Source organism: Stigmatopora argus, chromosome 20 (genome assembly GCF_051989625.1).
Source record: "Stigmatopora argus isolate UIUO_Sarg chromosome 20, RoL_Sarg_1.0, whole genome shotgun sequence".
Taxonomy (NCBI): Eukaryota; Metazoa; Chordata; class Actinopteri; order Syngnathiformes; family Syngnathidae; genus Stigmatopora; species Stigmatopora argus.
Genome location: NC_135406.1, coordinates 2,754,926 through 2,773,397, shown reverse-complemented (window position 1 = coordinate 2,773,397; position 18,472 = coordinate 2,754,926). Strand labels below are relative to the sequence as shown.

At 37.8% G+C, this 18,472-nt stretch overlaps 2 protein-coding genes across 6 annotated transcripts; both read right to left on the bottom strand.

Moving 5' to 3' along the window:
• Positions 1-6,378: 6,378 nt before the first annotated feature.
• Positions 6,379-7,225, bottom strand: LOC144066142 (protocadherin-1-like). Its single transcript, XM_077589487.1, has 2 exons — positions 7,208-7,225; positions 6,379-7,083 (listed from the first exon to the last, which is right to left on the bottom strand). Exons 1-2 carry the CDS (start codon positions 7,223-7,225, stop codon positions 6,379-6,381), a joined length of 723 nt encoding a protein of 240 aa, XP_077445613.1.
• Positions 7,226-7,438: 213 nt separating this feature from the next.
• On the bottom strand, positions 7,439-18,365 carry LOC144065714 (uncharacterized). Of its 5 annotated transcripts, XM_077588737.1 has the most exons (26): positions 18,202-18,365; positions 17,802-17,879; positions 17,226-17,719; positions 16,675-17,160; positions 15,867-16,345; positions 14,246-14,696; positions 14,061-14,090; positions 13,538-13,990; positions 12,743-13,201; positions 12,335-12,390; positions 11,941-11,974; positions 11,750-11,779; positions 11,603-11,679; positions 11,182-11,239; positions 10,777-10,810; positions 10,587-10,616; positions 10,469-10,516; positions 10,004-10,068; positions 9,855-9,931; positions 9,643-9,759; positions 9,315-9,403; positions 9,178-9,238; positions 9,014-9,105; positions 8,890-8,936; positions 8,722-8,810; positions 7,439-8,512 (listed from the first exon to the last, which is right to left on the bottom strand). In XM_077588737.1, the coding sequence occupies exons 22-26, from the start codon at positions 9,181-9,183 to the stop codon at positions 8,420-8,422; spliced, it is 327 nt and encodes a 108-aa protein (XP_077444863.1). In that variant the 5' UTR covers positions 9,184-9,238; positions 9,315-9,403; positions 9,643-9,759; positions 9,855-9,931; positions 10,004-10,068; positions 10,469-10,516; positions 10,587-10,616; positions 10,777-10,810; positions 11,182-11,239; positions 11,603-11,679; positions 11,750-11,779; positions 11,941-11,974; positions 12,335-12,390; positions 12,743-13,201; positions 13,538-13,990; positions 14,061-14,090; positions 14,246-14,696; positions 15,867-16,345; positions 16,675-17,160; positions 17,226-17,719; positions 17,802-17,879; positions 18,202-18,365; the 3' UTR covers positions 7,439-8,419. The 5 variants fall into 5 exon arrangements, with proteins under 5 accessions (XP_077444863.1, XP_077444861.1, XP_077444859.1 ...); XM_077588735.1 differs by lacking the exons at positions 11,941-11,974; positions 12,335-12,390; positions 12,743-13,201; ... (6 more) ...; positions 17,802-17,879; positions 18,202-18,365 and having other exon boundaries at positions 9,178-9,242; positions 11,750-11,927; XM_077588733.1 differs by lacking the exons at positions 11,603-11,679; positions 11,750-11,779; positions 11,941-11,974; ... (8 more) ...; positions 17,802-17,879; positions 18,202-18,365 and having other exon boundaries at positions 9,178-9,242; positions 9,643-9,776.
• Between the last annotated feature and the right edge of the window lie 107 nt (positions 18,366-18,472).

The following is an 18,472-nucleotide window of genomic DNA, read 5'->3' as shown; positions in this document are numbered from 1 at the left end:
ATCGCATCGGGATGTCGTTCCACTCAGCGCCCTGTTGTCAAAGTATGTACATAATTATTATTGACGTAGGTGTAGTATTCCAGTCAAAAATTTCCGATTTGAGTAATGGGTAATGAGTAAGCAAGTTTTCTGAAAAAAAAACTATGTGCACTTGAGGTGCTTTTGTGTTTAAATAATGACTAAGTTTACTAAGGCTTTGGTTCTTCCAAATGACCATGTATAGAAAGTATTTCTCTTACTACAATGACCTTGTATACACACATGTACACTTACTTCATCATTTCTTAAGAGCACTATCCTTACTATACATGGTCATTTTGGAAGAACCAAAGCCTTAGTAAACTTAGTCATTATTTAAACACAAAAGCACCTCAAGTGCATATAGTTATTTTTAGACCAAAGTCTTACTGTGTTTTTTTTTTTAATAGAAAAAAACCTTTACTAGATAGTTTATCTTAAAAAAGGGACTGTATAGTAAGAATTGTCTCTTAAAAATGGACTATGTATACAAAGGCTTTCTTAAAAAAGTGACCATGTGTAGTATGGCTTTTGTCTTAAAAATGACTCTGTATACATTTGAGTTTTTTAAGACAAAAAGCCATTGTATACATGGTGACTTTAGTAAAGACAGCCTTTTTATACATCATCATTTTTAAACTAAATGTTTTACTGTAGTTACACTTTGTTTTGAAGAGAGAGCACTAAGTATCTATTGTAACCCCCAAATTAGGAACCCTAGCAAGTGATTAGTCTTCAAAATTGTCCACGTATAGTAAGGTTGTATATTTATTAAAATTGACCATGTAATAGGTAAGGCTATCACCGTTGAAAAAAAAAGACTAAGTGGAGTAAGGCTATTTTAGTTCTCAAAATGACTATGTCTAATAATGCTTGTTGTCTTAGGAAAATGACTGTGTATACACAGATGTACACTTGGTCATTTTGAAAGCAAAAAGCCTTGCTATACACAGTTATTATTGAAGGTAAAAAATGCCTTACCACACTTAGTCTTTATGTCTTAAATGGTGATAGAGATTTTTGTACTATACATGGTCATTTGTAAGCCAAAAAAAGCCTTGCTTTACATGGTCTCTTGAGAAAAAAGCCTTACTATGCTTGTTCTTTATATATTTTGTAGAAAGAGTTCAATCAGCCTTTCTTTCCTCTAGTACAAAGTATAGTAAGGTATGTTATTTAAATGTATACTCAGTCTTTCTTGCATAACCCAAATAAGTGTAGTAAGAATTATTATTTAAATGAAATGACCATGTCAAGTAAGGTTTTCACGGCTCTTGTTTAGATATCCCCATTATTAGTAACACAGTCTAGTGGTTTATTTGGAAACCACAAAATAGTGGTAAAGTCTTTTTCAATGGAAATAGCAATGATAAGTATATGTGATCAATGCAGTTTGTTGATGTGCTAATGAAATGTTCTTCTCTTGTTGTAGGTCAAGCAGTCAGATGGGGCGCCGAAGCAGCCGTTTCCTGTAGCAAGAATCATTGCATCTGGATGTCGTTCCACTCAGCGTCCTGTTGTCCAAGTATGTACCAAATGTTTTTTGATGTAGGCGTAGTATTCCACTCAAAAATAGCAGATTAGAGAAATAGGTTACGAGTAGGCAACTTCTCCTCCCAAAACCAAGTGTCCTGTAGTGTTTTAGTATTCAAAGAATGACCATGTATAGTAAGGTTTGTTTTCTTAAGAAATGATGAAGTGTACACAAGATCATTGTATTAAGAAAAAGAGCCTTGCTATACATGGTCATTTGGAAGCTAAATGAAGCCTTACTATCCATGGTCATTATTTGTAAAGAAAAAATCGTTACCTAGATATTGTTTCTAAAAACAAAATTGACTAAGCATAGTAAGAAAATAGTAGTCCAAAATTGACTGTATACAAAGGCTTTCTTTAAAAAGAAGTGACCATGTGTAGTAAGGCATTTGTCTTAACAAAATGACTCTTTATACATGTGTGTACTTGTTAGTTTTATGAAGGGAAAAAAGTCATTGTATACATGGTCACTTATTTAAAGAAAGCCTTTTTTACCCGTGATAATTTTTAAAGAAAAGAAGTATTATGCTAGTTTCCCTTTTTTTAAGAGAGACCACTAAGTATGTATTGTAACCCCAAAATTAGCAACCCTAGACAAGTCTTTAGCCTGAAAAATTGTCCATGTCTAAAGTAAGGTAGTTTTGTCTTAAAATCGACCATGTACAGTAAGGCTCTAATTGTTTAAAAATTGAGCATGTATAGCAAGGCCTTTGTTTTGCTTACAGATGACCATGCAAGGCTGTCACCGTAGAAAAACAAAAGACTAAGTGCAGTAAGGCTTTTAGTTATCCAAATGATTATGTTATAGTAAGGCTTGTTCTCTTGTGAAAATGACCATGTATAAACAGATGTACATTTGGTCATTTTGAAAGCCAAAAAGCTTTGCTCTACCCAGTTATTGTTTAAGAAAAATGAAGTCTTACTTACACTTAGTCTTTTTTTCCTAAATGGTGATGATAGACTTACTTATCGGTCATTGGTAAGTAAAAAAAAAACGCCTTGCTTTATACATGGTCATTTGTTAAGAAAAACAACTGTACTATATAAAATAGTTGGTCTTCATTTATTGTTTGTTGTTTCCTACGTACATATTTGTGATCACGACTGTTTGGTGATGCGATAATGCAATGTGGTTTTTTTTTTGTGTTACAGGTCAAGAAGGAGAGACTAAGTATGAGCAGTGAGTGGACAAACTTCAAGAGTCAAATGGCCTAGTGGTTAAACTGAGTGTGTCCTTCACCCAGAGAGAGAGGGTTCGAGTCCTGAGGCAAGCTTTAATAATGTTCTGGTTCTAGGTTGTTGTTATAGTTTAAATCCAAAAAATTTGAAGTGAGAAGCAGACTTGTGTCTTTTGTATTTGATGAAATCCATGGTGTTTATTTGGGAAAATGTGCATTGGGCTATTGAGGAGTGGAGTCGGCCATTGGTGTTCTAGAAAACACTTCAACATAGGTCCTCTAGCTACTTCCCTTTCCCTTAGAGAAAATTAGGCGATGGGCATTAACTTTTGTATCAAAATGGTCAATTGGTTGAAGATGTTGATTACTTCTCTGTGCTGAAACTAAATAAACAAATCCATGCCTTTCATTCAAATTGTGTTTGCTCCAGCCCTTGTTCTTATTTTCTGAGCTATGAGCTATGGGCTATTTGTTAACTTGAAGACCCAAAGCACCCAGAATGAAGGCCAAATGTCATTTTCCAATAGATTTTCTAAAGGATGGGCCTTCTGTTTATATTTATTAACAATCCACACTGGCATGTTGGTTATGGCTATGTTAATGGTGCATGGGCGTGTGGTCAATCCAAAGGGGGAACCCCAGTACACTTTTATGGGCTGTCCAAGTCCATAAATCCTATAACATATGTCTTAATTGGTTATGTTTGTAAATGTGAAATGTGTATACCAATAGATTGTTACTTGATTCAAATGTCTAGTGGTGGTGTATCCATATATGTGGGGGTAGGAAATATATCCCTCCAAGGGATGATGTATGTATGTATGTACCTTAGGGGTACCTTAAAGGGTGGAGTTCAAGGGGTAGGTATTCTATCATATTTGTGTGGGGTAAGGGGGTGGATGATTGGGTTGTGTTGTCCACACAAAATGGCTTAAGGACTAGGGTGCAATCTTTTATTACTGGAAGCTTTATGGATGATAAAGTATTAAGGGTATGGGTTTATGGTCCATGACAGATATTATGGCACTAAGGGTGTTTTTATGTGTGTCCATCATGGGTCCACATGCTGATCACTTGGTTTAAATAAGGATGGATGATCCCATGTGTGGGGTGGTAAGGAAATATCTCCAAGGATGTTAGTTATGGTACAGGGGGGTGGGGGTGTTCAAGATATTCATGATTGGTTTTGTGTGTTGTCACACAAAAGGGCTAGGACTAACCTGTGATAGGTCATGTACAGAAGGCACTTAAGGTGTTGGTCCCAGCCGGGGTCCATGGGCTGATTCGATCAGTGGTTTAAAAACTAAGGATGGATGTAAGGTCTATTTAAAAGGTGGACCATGTAGGAACCTTGATATTGTGAACTTCTTGTGTTGTTAAAGCACTTGGGGGTATAAAACACACACTAGGAAGAATTTCACAAAAAGTAGTAGTAAAGTAATTTTTATTTATTTCTATTCCTCCTCTCCACTCTCTGTTGTCGTCTTCTGTCTGCCGTCTCCTCTCGAATCTTGAATGGTGGCGGGCGGCCTTTCTTAGGGATGAAAGGACAGGTTGGAACTGGCTCACTTGGGTGAATGCAGTTGCCTTTAAACCAAGGGTAAGCCCATGAACAAACCCTTTAAATAACAAGCCCACACTCACATCCTACCACCACTGAACAGATTGTCTCACTACTGTATGCTCCAAACTTGTAGTATTGATCCCCACACACTGGAAAATCAGGGCTTATGTCACCACTACAAATACACTAACTGTACACTTTTCACTACTAAGGGATCAGGCAGCACCATGGACAGTTTGCAAATGACTATTTTGTACTGGGGGGCTGCACTTGTACATATTCAATCTCACCCATTAACCACAACTACCTAATCACAATTACTTTGAGCCCAATAATAATCAATGGAAGGGCAGCAGCAGCACTAACTCAGGAAGTACACACCTTCATTGATTCCCTTACCCAAAGCGAGACTTCTCTCAATGACCATCTTTATTGCACCACCCAAAAAAAGCTAAACATTTAGCATCCCCCGCCAACTACTGTGGTTTTTAGATGACTGACAGTTTTTAGTACACCAAAAAGCTTGGGGAGACAGCATGAACTATTTTATTTCTTAGTCTGGGGGGAAAATAAACACTTCCTACAACTCCAACCTCACAGGCATAAAAACTACACATCCCACTATTTAAGAAATACATACCTAAACAGCAGTAAAATGATTGGGATTGGATAACTTTTATTCATCCCGTATTCGGAACATTTCATTGTCACAGTAGAGAGAGGGGTGAGGATGCAGAATATAGAGGCATTTTAGACATAAATAGATGGCAATAAGTAAGTTAATAAATAAATAAATACATGAATAAATATATAAATAAGCGTGTTGCTGAAATACATATATAAACATACACATAGGTGTACATACCACATATGTACACATACATACACATAAATGTAGATGCATGCATGCATAACAGTAGGTCTTAACACACTGCCATTTTTTTGTTAAAGAGCCTGACAGCTGATGGGAGGAAGGATCTGCGGAAGCACTCCTTCCTGTGGGAGGTGCTGTTCCATGATGGACATCATCCTGGTCAGCTTCCTCCGCTCTCCCACTTCCTCCACAGAGTCCAGAGGACAGCCCAGAACAGAGCTGGTCCAGCTTATTCAGCCTGTTCCTGTCCCTCTCCGAGCTCCCGCATCCCCAACACAGCACAGCATAAAACACTGTAGTGGTAAAAAGTCCCTCAGCAGTGACCTGCACACTCCCAAAGGACCGTAGACTTCCTCAGTAGGTAGAGGCGGCTCTGGCCCCTTTTGTACAGGGCATCTGTGTTTGGAGACCAGTCTAGTTTGTTGTTGAGGTGAACACCCAGGTACTTAAAATTCTCCACGATTTCAATGTCTGTACCCTGGATGTTCACCTGAGCGGTCTGTTGAGGATTCCTCCGAAAATCGATGACCATTTCCTTTGTCTTACTGGTGTTGATGTAGAGGTGGTTTTGCCTACACCAGTCAACAAAGGCTGTGATGACTCCCCTGTACTCCAGGTCGTTCCCGTCCAGTCCTGGAGTCTCACATATTGTGGTCTGTCAGTGAGGAAGTCGATGATACTATTATCTAGTACATTTACTCCATTCCAACCAGTCTTATCTATAATATTAACTATGGCCCTAAACTATTGGGAGCTTTAAATAAATTGTATCATTACTCTCTTTCTTTTTCGAATGACATTACTTTAAAACACTTCAATGAATCCATTACCTAAAGAGGTTCTTAGCCTGAGACTAGGCATACAACCTTAAGGGGGGAAGAACCAAAACAAAACAACTAGGACTTTATTTACTACCCAATCTTTAAACTAGACCACATGAAATACCCAACACTTTGATACCTATTGACAAATATCATCATAGACAATCAACAATTCACTTGAAATAACAACAATCCAAATATTTCTGCTAAAAACCACCAATTTAGACATGTACATCATCATAGCTAGTTCTTTACAAAACCACCATTGCTTTTTTAGGTGATTGATATAACTTAATAACTAACACCAAGCTATTTCAAATCAAATTCTGCCCTATGCAGTCTTTCAATACTCCCCCAAAAAGGTGTATTGCTTTACTACCAATAAAGCTAAACTGTACCAGAGTACAGTTTAGCTTTATTCGTCACATCGGGCAGCGAGCGAATGTCGTTTTCAGGGTGCTCGCTCTCTCCGATGCTCCCATCTGGAGTGGTCCGCTCGTAGTGCTCTTCGGACAGGGTCAAGGGTCCCGTGCGAGGGCCAGATGACGACTTGCTGCTGGGGGTCTCGGATTCTTCCAGACCGCTGTCATAGTAACTGTGCTGAGAGTTATCCTGCAGGTCCTGCACGGGGTTAGCGGTGGAGAAGGTCACTCGCCGATGGGGGTGCTGTTTGTTGGACTTGGGTTGACTGGTCTTGTAGCTGTAAGAGTACTGGTCTGAGCCAGTGGAGTGGTCATCTCCTCCAGTGCCTACAAAGGTGTTGGTAACTGGAAGGTCTTGGACCACCTGATGTTTTTGTGTACCGGAGGGAGACTGGGCCTGCAGCTGAATGGAGGACAACGGCGAGTTGGAGCGGTAGTGTCGGCCTATGTCGGGGCTTTCCGGCGAGTATGTCAGGGGCAGATGTATCCTCGGACTATCGTTGACTTCATCGAGGTTGAACTTCAGGCTTTTTTGAAAGCCGACTTCCTCGTCTTCCCCGAGTGGTTTGGGAGATTTTGGAGCTTTTCCCTTTCTGCCTCGTTTGCCTTTGGCATTTTTTGTGGGCAGTTTGGGTGCGTACAAGTCCTTTGTTTCCACATTGAAAGTGACCTATTTTAGAATCAATTAGTACCAAACTTCATTACATTTTGCATTGGTCTAAAGATTAGTGCTCCCTCATGTGAAAACCCTTTTAACTGCTACATTCAAGCTTCTACTTGCACAACAGTCAAACACTTATCCTTCCATACATCAACTAGTTTGAAACTTCTCTTTTACCTCAAATTAACAATCAACTATTTGAATTTTGAGTTTAAGTTTGACAATTTTAGTTGGCATTTGATAAGATTTAGATTTAACCTTTGATTAGATGTTTTCCAATTTAGAAAATGAGTTTTTAAACTGCCCTAAAATAATTTAGACTTTACAGTACGACTAATTAAGATTGATGACAAACCACTGAAAGTATCTTTGGTCAGTTCTTTATTCCAAATATACAACCCAGACATTGAAATAGTGAACAATGCTTTTTCACATGGATGATCAAACACTTCATTAACCTAACATAAGACTACTTTTGGCCAAATACAAGATGCAAAGCTAAAACATGTCCCTTCAAAACCATTAAAAATCTATCGATTCTTATCCTACAAATTAACCCCTGTGTACTTTCTATATTGAATTTATACTAACATTTTACAGTATACTACAGAACCAAAATCAAACACCTACTTTTATAATCTATCTAGGATTTTTTATTTATAAACTCAAATCCTATTGAGTCTATTAATTATTTAAGAAATGCTTAGTTACTTATCAATACTATTTTAATTAGCCCCATTAGGAACCAAAGCGGCCACCATCGACAGGCATATGCATTCTTTCAATTTGATAGGAGTGTGGGGCCCTCACACCCCCTGACAAACTGACGTCTTGCACATGACCCATCTTTGATAAACCACTTTGGCATTGAATCTATCATTACATATTACCATTATTTTAGATTAACATTAATTTAGATTTTAATAATATATAAAAACTCAATACAGCTAGTACACAATCCTTCTCAAATGAACCCCCTTATCAAAACCCTAAACTACCATGCTAGTTTAGCGAACATTCTGTACTTGGCCAAAAAAAGTTCTAACTTAACACATACCTTCCTAAATTACATGACAATGTAGTCCGTCTCCGTGGGGTGGGAATTGAAGTAGTCCGTCTCCGTGGGGTGGGAATTGTAGTAGTCCGTCTCCGTGGGGTGGGAATTGTAGTAGTCCGTCTCCGTGGGGGGGGGGGAATTGTAGTAGTCCATCTCCGTGGGGTGGGAATTGTAGTCCGTCTCCGTGGGGTGGCAATTGTAGTCCGTCTCCGTGGTGTAGGAATTGTAGTCCGTCTCCGTGGCAGAATCCAAGGGGGAAAGTGTCCACTCCCACGACGTCCGTCGGCGCTATCGCATCATCGTGCCACTTCCAGCCAGGTAGACCAAGGAGAAAGGGTCCAGCGATGTCCTCCTCCTCCCGGAGCACCGCAAAGATGGCACCTGTGAAAACACACGATTTTAATACATTGTCCCTTCAAACAACAATGGAGAACACAGCCATGTAACATTTCATCTTTCCTTCCATGAGCAAACTAGACCAAAGTCTTCTATCAATTAATATCTATGTCAGATGCACTAGTTTTTCACCTGCCAAGATATCTTGGAGTCTACATTTTTATCATTTTAACTATTCAAAAAACTTCACATACTTTGAAGTCCAGGTGGAGACTCCGACGAGAATCCAGATGAGACCGGCTTTTCCACGAGAGGCTCCACTCTGGACACTGCATTGCTTTACCTAAAAAACAATAAGGACACATCTTTTAGTATTTGACCACTAAAAAACATTCCACACGACTTTACATTACTCTACTAACCATTAGCACTTGCAGCCGGTCCTTTTGGGCTCCTAAACCGATCCAGGCTGAAAACACACACCGTCAATTGCATTCTATCCTTTCAATTAAATGCCAAAATGTTAACATTAGAATGAAACTTTACCTGGACATGGGGCCTCTCTCTCCCAACCAATCATCGTGACATGACACACCCTCACTCTTCACCAACTGCTTCCTCCAGGGGTAACAAACAACCTAGCAACACATTAAAAATTAGACTATTATCCACCCAATTGAAAATCACTCCAATCCAAACTAAAACTTCACCTTCATTTGACACCATCATTGCCTTCTACACAACCACCATCTTGACAGGCTCATCCATTGGCTACCTTTGAAAAATATATAACTAAATAATTAGTAATACAAAAGTATAATAACATTTACCATCAAACTTTTCGAACCTCCTTAGCCAGCAAAAACTAAAATCTTCATGCGCTGTCAACCATCCTCCACTCATTGTTCTCCAGATGGACTTCCAATCACCTGGACACTGTTAAAAAATACAATTAAAAAAGAAAAAGTACTACATCTTGAAACCAGACCTTTACATTACTTTTAACATTACCTATGCACTCTTCTAATACTACAATAATCCAGACTATTTTGCCAATTCTCATGTGGACCAAAACTAAACACAAGTAAATTTTGCATTTCTACAAACACCACTTCTTTTTTTTAATGACTACATCTACACACAAAAACCACAAGCTATACAAATAAACTATCCACCTCCAAATCATCAGTCCAACAGCATCGTCCAATGTCAGTCAGTCCAAGGCTGTCGCCAGATGTTGACACTTCAGGTGAAGATGGTCGCATCCTGCCAAAATGTAGACGACAAACCACCTACAAAAATTTTTTTACTACATTACACATTGTAAGAGCCACCCTGAAATTTCTAACTACCCAACCGGTCATTATTAAATCAGTTAGATAAATACCTGTCAATCGGGACCCCAATAGGCACAGACTAATCCATGAAACTCCTTCTTCCAAAGCCAATCCATTTATTTCCATACTGCAAGAATTAGAATTTAACATAACGTTAGCAAAAGTCATCACTCTCTATATGAAGTTGGACTTTACTTACACATCTATTAGCCATGGCAGCCACCCATGTCCAATCAGTTGACCTGGCCAGACACTAATCAAGATCTATCACAAATAAATCAGACATGGTTAAACTTGACATTTTACGCCCCCAATGTGATTAAAAACCTCCAACACACCATTGACAGCACTCAAAATCCAAGCAATAGATCTAGCCAGAGATTTTGGATCATCTGCACTTGGAGATCAATTTCTGTCAAGTCAATATAATCAAACATGCACATAAATGAGCTAACATCTTCCTTAGATACTATTTCCTATATCAAATATATAAACAAGGGCCAGCACCCAATGTCCAAGCAATAGATCTAGCCAGAGATTTTGGATCATCTGAACTTGGATAACAAGTACTGTCCTATTAAATAATTACCATTAGCAAAATTCAAAGTCTAGATACACTATTTTCATTTTAAATAAATACATTAACCACACTTGGGAATGTCACCTCTCAATGGCCAGACACTTGGGATCATCTCCAGTCACGAATCCAAAACTATCAAATGATAAAATGACGAGTATCAAAACAAACATCATTAAACATGAACACAATTCAAGACACTTACATTCAAATCCGGTTGAACATCAGGATCTGACTAACAAATGAAATCAAACATGGTTAGAGATCCACATACCATTAACAAAGTTCTTCAACAATAAATCACTTCAACAAAGTTGTGGTGCACGTGATAGATAAAGCCCAGTGAAGAGTTCAGCCTCTGAAATCCATTAAAGATATAATGAAAACCATACAACCTGTCTTGGTCCACCAGATGGAACAAAGTATCATCTGTAACAAAACGCTCATACATAGGTGAAAACAATACAAAAATCTATGTTTAATCATCTCCATTTGGCAACAGGTCCTTTCACACATGCAACTTCAAAACCACCAATCACCAATTTAGGCTATTTTCTATTCACGTGGCCATTTTTAGACCACAATACACGACTGGGCAAGCTGGCTAGCCCTCAACCCAGTTAATCCAATTGGAACATTATCATTAATTATTTTTTGAAATGAGCCTTTTAGTTTTAAAGCTCTGGAAGACTATTTTGAGTCTTCCTCAATAGATTTAACTAATTATGATGGTTTGGTAGGTTTCATGACACACTCAGAACATCATTTAATCACTAATAACAATAAGTACTATACTTAACATGTTCAAGTTGAATCGGGGTTGGAAAAAAAGTGTCATCTGCAGCAAACTGGTCAGTCCTTCAATGAAGAAAAGAGAAATAAATTAGGGGGCATGACCTCCATTTGCAAACAGGTCACATACAACTAAACACATCACATTTTTAATTTTGGGAGTGGATGATATCTATTTAAAAAAACAAACAATATTTCTTTAGACCCCAATAATGCAAATCAAACACTTTACCCAATTTACTTCAATAAACTTATTGGCCCACTTTACACGACTGGGTGAGCTGGCTAGCCCTCTCCCAGTAATACCGATTTTTAGATGACATTTCCAATTTGGGCTATGAGAATTCATATTTGACAGCACCACAGAAATTTGGATGAAACCTATGTTTAATAACTATCTTTCAGCATGATGAAAGTATTCCACTTAACTTGCTCCAAGAGCATCCAAGTAATCATTGTCAGAAGTGGCCAGACACTTCCAAACATCTCCAGTTGGGGATCCAAAACTATCAAATAATAAAAAGACAAGTATCAAAACATACATCATTTTACATGAAGTCCATTCCAGACACTTACATTCAAATCCGGTTGAAGATCAGGATCTGTCTAATAAATGAAATCAAACAGGGTTACACATCCACATATATCATTAAGGAAGTTCTTGCACAATAAATCACTACAGCAAAGTTGTGGTGCACGTGATAGAAAAAGCCCAGTGAAAGTTCTGCCCTTGAAATCCAGACAATATATAATATAAACCATACAACCTGTCTTCGTCCACCAGATGGAACAAAGTATCATCTGTAACAAAAAGCTCATACATAGGTGATAACAACAAGAACAACATTAAGGTATCTACATGGTCCTTTCACACAGCAAAAATTGGTAGATTTTTGGTTGTGTTTTCTTCTATTGACGTGGCCATTGTTGGGCCAGAATACACGACCGGGCGAGCTGGCTAGCCCTCAGCCCGGTTAATCCAATTTTCAGATTAAACATTCAATTTCTTTTTGTTTTCAAATGAGCCTTTGGGTTTTAGAGCTCTCCAAGATCATTTGGATTCCTCCTCATTAGATTTGAGAATTTTGGATTCTTTGCTATGTTTAATGACACTTGGAACATCATTTAATCAGTCAGCAATAACAAACTCTTGAACTTTACTTGTTAAAGTTGAATCTGGGTGGGATAAAGTGGCATCTGCAGCAAACTGGTCAGTCCTTAAAAGAATAGAGAACAAAATTAGGGGGAATAACCTCCATTTGCAAAAAGGTCACATACAAACAAATTGGAATCCCATTTTGGATTTTTTTTGGACCCCAATCATTTGGCACTATTCATTATTTTAAATTGTCCATTGTTATTGACCGGGCGAGCTGGCTAGCCCTCACCCAGTCAAATCTATTTTAGATTTATCTATTGCAATTTGGAAAAGGTGCCTTTTTGTTGAAGAATTTTCTCTAGAAGATTGGTCTTTCCAATTCAAATGAGTAAATATGGATCATTCCAATATTTAATGACACACCAACTACTGACTCAATTGATCAGCTTGATGATACTATTATACTTAACTTGTTGAAGTAGAATCTGGGTGGAAGAAAGTCTCATCTCCAGCAAACAGGCCAAGTAAAGAAAACAGAAAACAAAATTAGGGTGAATTCTGAACAAGTCCCTTGTCACATACTAACATAGCAACAATAATCAATGATTATTTTTTGGGACCTAAAGCAATTGGCACTGTTCTTAAATTAAATTGACTATTGTTAGTGACCGGGTGAGCTGGCTAGCCCTCACCCAGTCAAATCAATTTTAGAATTATCAATTGCTATTTGGAAAAGGTGCCTTTTGGTTGAAGAATTCTCTCAAGAAGATTGGTCTTTCACATTCAAATGAGTAAATATGGATCATTCCAATATTTAATGACACACCAACTACTGACTAAATTGATCAGCTTGATGAAACTATTATACTTAACTTGTTGAAGTAGAATCTGGGTGGAAAACAGTCTCATCTCCAACAAACATGCCATGCCTAAGAGAAGAAAACAAGATTAGGGTGAATTCTGAACAAGTCCCTTGTCACATACAAACATAGCAACAATAATCAATGATTATTTTTTGGGACCTAAAGCAATTTGCACTGTTCTTAAAATTACATTGACCATTGTTAGTGACCAGGTGAGCTGGCTAGCCCTCACCCAGTAACACCAATTTTGTAAGGTGACATGATCACTTCAAATTTGGGAAAGGAGCCTTTTGGGTTGACAGCTCTCTAAATTAAGAATATATACATTGATTAGTCCTCATTACAAAAAGGACCATTTTTGATATTTCACAATAAGAATACCCAATTAAACATCAACATTACCTTCATGAAAATATTTACACTTAGTCACTTGTTAGAGTAGGTCTAGGTCCAGAAGGTGATGTGCAGCAGACAGGTCTTACCTAGAGGAAAATAACAACAAGATGGGAGTGGATCATCTCGATTTAAAAACAGGATAACAATATTTCTTTAGACCCTAATAACACAAATCAACAAACCCATTACCCACTTTACTTAAACTTATTGGCCCACTATACACAACTGAGTGAGCTGCCTAACCCTTGCCCAGTAATACCAATTTTTAGATTACATTTCCTATTTGAGAAATGAAAATTCTTATTTGACAGCACAACAGACATTTGGATGAAACCTATGTTTAAGAACAATCTTTCAGCATGATGAAAATATTCGACTTAGCTTGCTCCAAGAGCATCCAAGTAGTCATTGTCAGACCTGGCCAGACACTTCCAAACATCTCCAGTTGGGGATCCAAAACTATCAAATTATAAAAAGACAAGTATCAAAACATACATCATTTTACATGAACTAATTTCCAGACACTTACATTCAAATCCAGTTGAAGATCAGGATCTGTCTAATAAATGAAAGCAAACTGGATTAGACATCCACATAACATTAAGTTCTTGCACAATAAATCACTTCAACAAAGTTGTGGTGCACGTGATAGAAAAAGCCCAGTGAAAGTTCTGCCCTTGAAATCCAGAAAAGATAGAATTAAATACCACCTACCAGTCTTGGTCCACCAGATGGAAAAAAAATGTCATCTACAACAAAAAGCTCATACATAGGTGAAAACAACAAGAACTACATTAAGGTATCTACATGGTCCTTTCACACAGCAAAAATTGGTAGATTTTTGGTTGTGTTTTCTTCTATTTACGTGGCCATTGTTGGGCCAGAATACACGACCGGGCGAGCTGGCTAGCCCTCAGCCGGGTTAAATCAATTTTCAGATTAAACATTCAATTTCTAGTTTGTTTGAAATGAGCCTTTTGGTTTTAGAGCTCTCCAAGATAATTTGGATTCGTCCTAATTAGATTTGAGAAATTTGGATTCTTTGCCATGTTTAATGACACTTGGAACATCATTTCATCAGTCAGCAAGAAGAAACTCTTGAACTTTACTTGTTAAAGTTGAATCTGGGTGGAATAAAGTGGCATCTGCAGCAAACTGGTCAGTCCTTAAATGAAGAATAGACAACAAAATTAGGGGGAATAACGTCCATTTGCAAAAAGGTCACATACAAACACATTTCTATCCCATTTTTGATTTTTTTTGGACCCCAATCATTTGGCACTATTCCTTATTTAAAATTGTCCATTGTTAGTGACCGGGCAAGCTGGCTAGCCCTCACCCAGTCAAATACATTTTTGAATTATCAATTGCAATTTGGAAAAGGTGCCTTTTGGTTGAACAATTCTCTCAAGAAGATTGGTCTTTCACATTCAAATGAGTAAATATGGATCATTCCAATATTTACTGACACACCAACTACTATCTAAATTGATCAGCTTTATGAAACTATTATACTTAACTTGTTGAAATAGAATCTGGGTGGAAAAAACTCTTATCTCCAACATGCCATGCCTAAGAGAAGAAAACAAGATTAGGGTGATTTCTGAACAAGTACCTTCTCACATACAAACAGAGCAACAATAATCAATGATTATTTTTTGGGACCTAAAGCCATTTGCACTGTTCTTAAATTAAATTGACCGGGTGAGCTGGCTAGCCCTCACCCAGTAACACCAATTTTTTAATGTGACATTATCAATTCAAATTTGGGAAAGGAGCCTTTTGAGTTGACAGCTCTCTAAATTAAGAAATTATAAATTGATTAGTCCTCATTACAAAAGGACCATTTTTGATATTTCACAAGAATACCCTATTAAAAAAAATCTACATTACCTTCATGAAATTATTTACACTTAGTCACTTGTTAGAGTAAGTCTAGGTCCAGAAGGTGATGAGCAGCAGACAGGTCTTACCTAGAGGAAATAACATACAAACAAAACTACAAAATGGGAGTGGATCATCTCATTTAAAAAACACGATAACAATATTTCTTTAGACCCTAATAACACTAATCAACTAGCCCATTACCAACTTTTGACTTAAATTTATTGGCCCACTATACACGACTGGGTGAGCTGGCTAGCCCTCTCCCAGTAAAACCGAAGTTAACATTAAAAATGATCCTTTCCTATTTGGGAAAGGGGCATTTTGGTTGGAAAGTGCTACAAAGATTTGAATTCTTCCTCATGGGAAGCAAGAAATATGGATGAAGCCTATGTTTAATAACACCGCAAATACTAACAGAATCTTTCTACATGAAATAATTCTACTTAACTTGCTCCAAGAGGATCCAAGTAGACATCCTCAGTGTCATCTGCACCAATCAGGTCAGGCCTACATCAAGACAAATAAACATTGGGGTGCTTTACTTCCATTTCTGACCAAGTCCCTTGTCACATACAAAGAAATAAACTACAATCACAGCTACTTTTAAAAGTTTCAAGTCATCAAATATTTCTCTTTGCACTTCTCTTCTATACTTTGGGCTATTTTTAGCAACTGGGAGAGCTGGCTAGCCCTCTCCCAGTCAAACCAAATGAATGATCATCAATTCCAATTTGGAAATGGAGCCTTTTGGTTGGATAGCTCTCTAAGGAAGATTGGAGTCTTCCACATTACAGTAAATATGGATCCGTCCAATATTTGATGACTAACTACTGATAAAATATGTCCGCTTGAGAAAACTATGAAACATAACTTGTTCATGTAGAATCTGGGTGGAAGAAAGTGTCATCTCCAGCAAACAGGCCATGCCTAAGAGAAGAAAACAAAATTAGGGTGATTTCGGAACTAGGCCCTTGTCACATACAAACATATCAACAATAATCAAAGATTCTTTTTTTGGACCTAAAGCTATTTGCACTGTTCTTAAATTGACCATTGTTAGTGACCGGGTGAGCTGGCTAGCCCTCACCCAGTAACAACAATTTTGTAATGTGACATTATCACTTCAAATTTGGGAAAGGAGCCTTTTGGGTTGACAGCTCTCTAAATTAAGAAGATATAAATTGATTAGTCCTCATTACAAAAGGACCATTTTTGATTTTTCACATTAAGAATACCCTATTAAAAATCTACATTACCTTCATGAAAATATTTACACTTCATAACTTGTTAGAGTAAGTCTAGGTCCAGAAGGTGATGTGCAGCAGACAGGTCTTACCTAGAGGAAAAAACACAACAAGATGGGAGTGGATCATCTCGATTTAAAAACACAATAACAATACTTCTATACACCCTAATAACACAAACAAACACATTACCCACTTTACTTCAATCTATATATTGGCCCACTATACACGCCTGGGTGAGCTGGCTAGCCCTCGCCCAGTAATACCGAATTTCAGATGACATTTCCAATTTGGGAAATGAGGAGTCTTATTGGACAGAACAGAAATTTGGATTCTTCAATTAATATGGAGGAAACCTATGTTTAATAACACTGCAACTACTAACACAATCTTTCTGCATGATGAAAGTATTCCACTTAACTTGCTCCAAAAGCATCCAAGTAGACATCCTCAGACCTTGCCAGACACTTCCAGTCATCTCCAGTCGGGGATCCAAAACTACCAAAACATAAATACCAATATCAAAACAATCATTAAACTTGAACTAAATTCCAGACACCTACATTCATATCCAGTTGAAGATCAGGATCTGTCCAATAAATGAAATCAAACAGAGTTAGACATCTACATAACATTAACAAAGTTATTTGACACATAGTAACTTATGCCAAGTTGTGGTGCACGTGATAGAAAAAGCCCAGTGAAAGTTCTGCCCTTGAAAACCATAACAGATATAATGAAACCCATACAACCGGTCTTGGTCCACTGGATGGAACAAAGGGTCATCTGTAACAAAAATAATGACATTATGGTTCATCATCTCCATTTGGCAACAGATCTTTTCACACATACAACAAAAACCACCAATTTTTGCTATTTTCTACTATTAACGTGGCCATTGTTCGGCCAAAATACACAATATGCATACATGTAAACGAGTGCCTTTTCATTTTTTTTTTACATTTCACCACTTTTAAAGTGGAAATAAACTGAATATTTTTTAATAGATTCTTATGCTGTTGCTAATCAATGAGAGGGTCCATTCCAGAAGAGTCTACTGCAAAAAAAGAAGAAGATTAAAGCAGTTCTCAATGGAATATCTAAGTGCTGTCAACAGCGATTTCCATATTTTAACTCACAGGTTAGCAAAGAACCAGATGCACCCATCAAAAGAGCCACAGGTTCCCTACCCCTGTCCTAGGGGGAACTGATCATGCCTATATAAAAAAGGAAACACAAACATTAGACAGCAATCATTTACATTTTGTGGCAACTATCCATTCAATTAGGCCCTCAAACTATGCATTCCACGACTAAAACCGCGCTATTCATCTTAAAACTAACTCAACAGTTATTACATGTACGCGATTTTATTTTTTACAGACTTAAACTAGTGCGACAATGGAGTTAAACGCGACAAATATAACATTGCCAAACACAAGGAAAGTGTAGAGAGAACACACACACATTTCTTACCTTTGTAGTAGCTTGTGCAGACGAATACAACTTCAGACAAAGCAACAAAGAATTCCAACAAACCTCGACTGGAGTTTCACAACGGTGCCATAAGTGAGTGCGTTGCCAAAGACAAGTTGGTCGATGGCGATGGAATGTCAAGCAAGAAGAGCTCGAAACTTCGATGACCGACACTGGGACGCCACAGCCTGTAAATGCTCTAATTCCTAATTGCCCTGATTGAGCTAATTGATCATGTGACCTCCGGCAAGGGACGGGCTCGGGAGGTCACGTGATTCTCAGGGAGAGGCAAGGCGTCGGACGTCACGGAAACGTCATCAACATGAGACGAAAC

Bases quoted from the DNA above. Each gene is read 5' to 3' on its own strand.
- LOC144065714 (XM_077588737.1), bottom strand. The intron at 8,937-9,013 runs GTAAAGTTTCAT...GTGTGTTTTCAG, and splicing joins GAGAGAGGCCCCATGTCCAG to CCTGGATCGGTTTAGGAGCC. The intron at 8,811-8,889 runs GTTAGTAGAGTA...ATTGTTTTTTAG, and splicing joins ACCGGCTGCAAGTGCTAATG to GTAAAGCAATGCAGTGTCCA.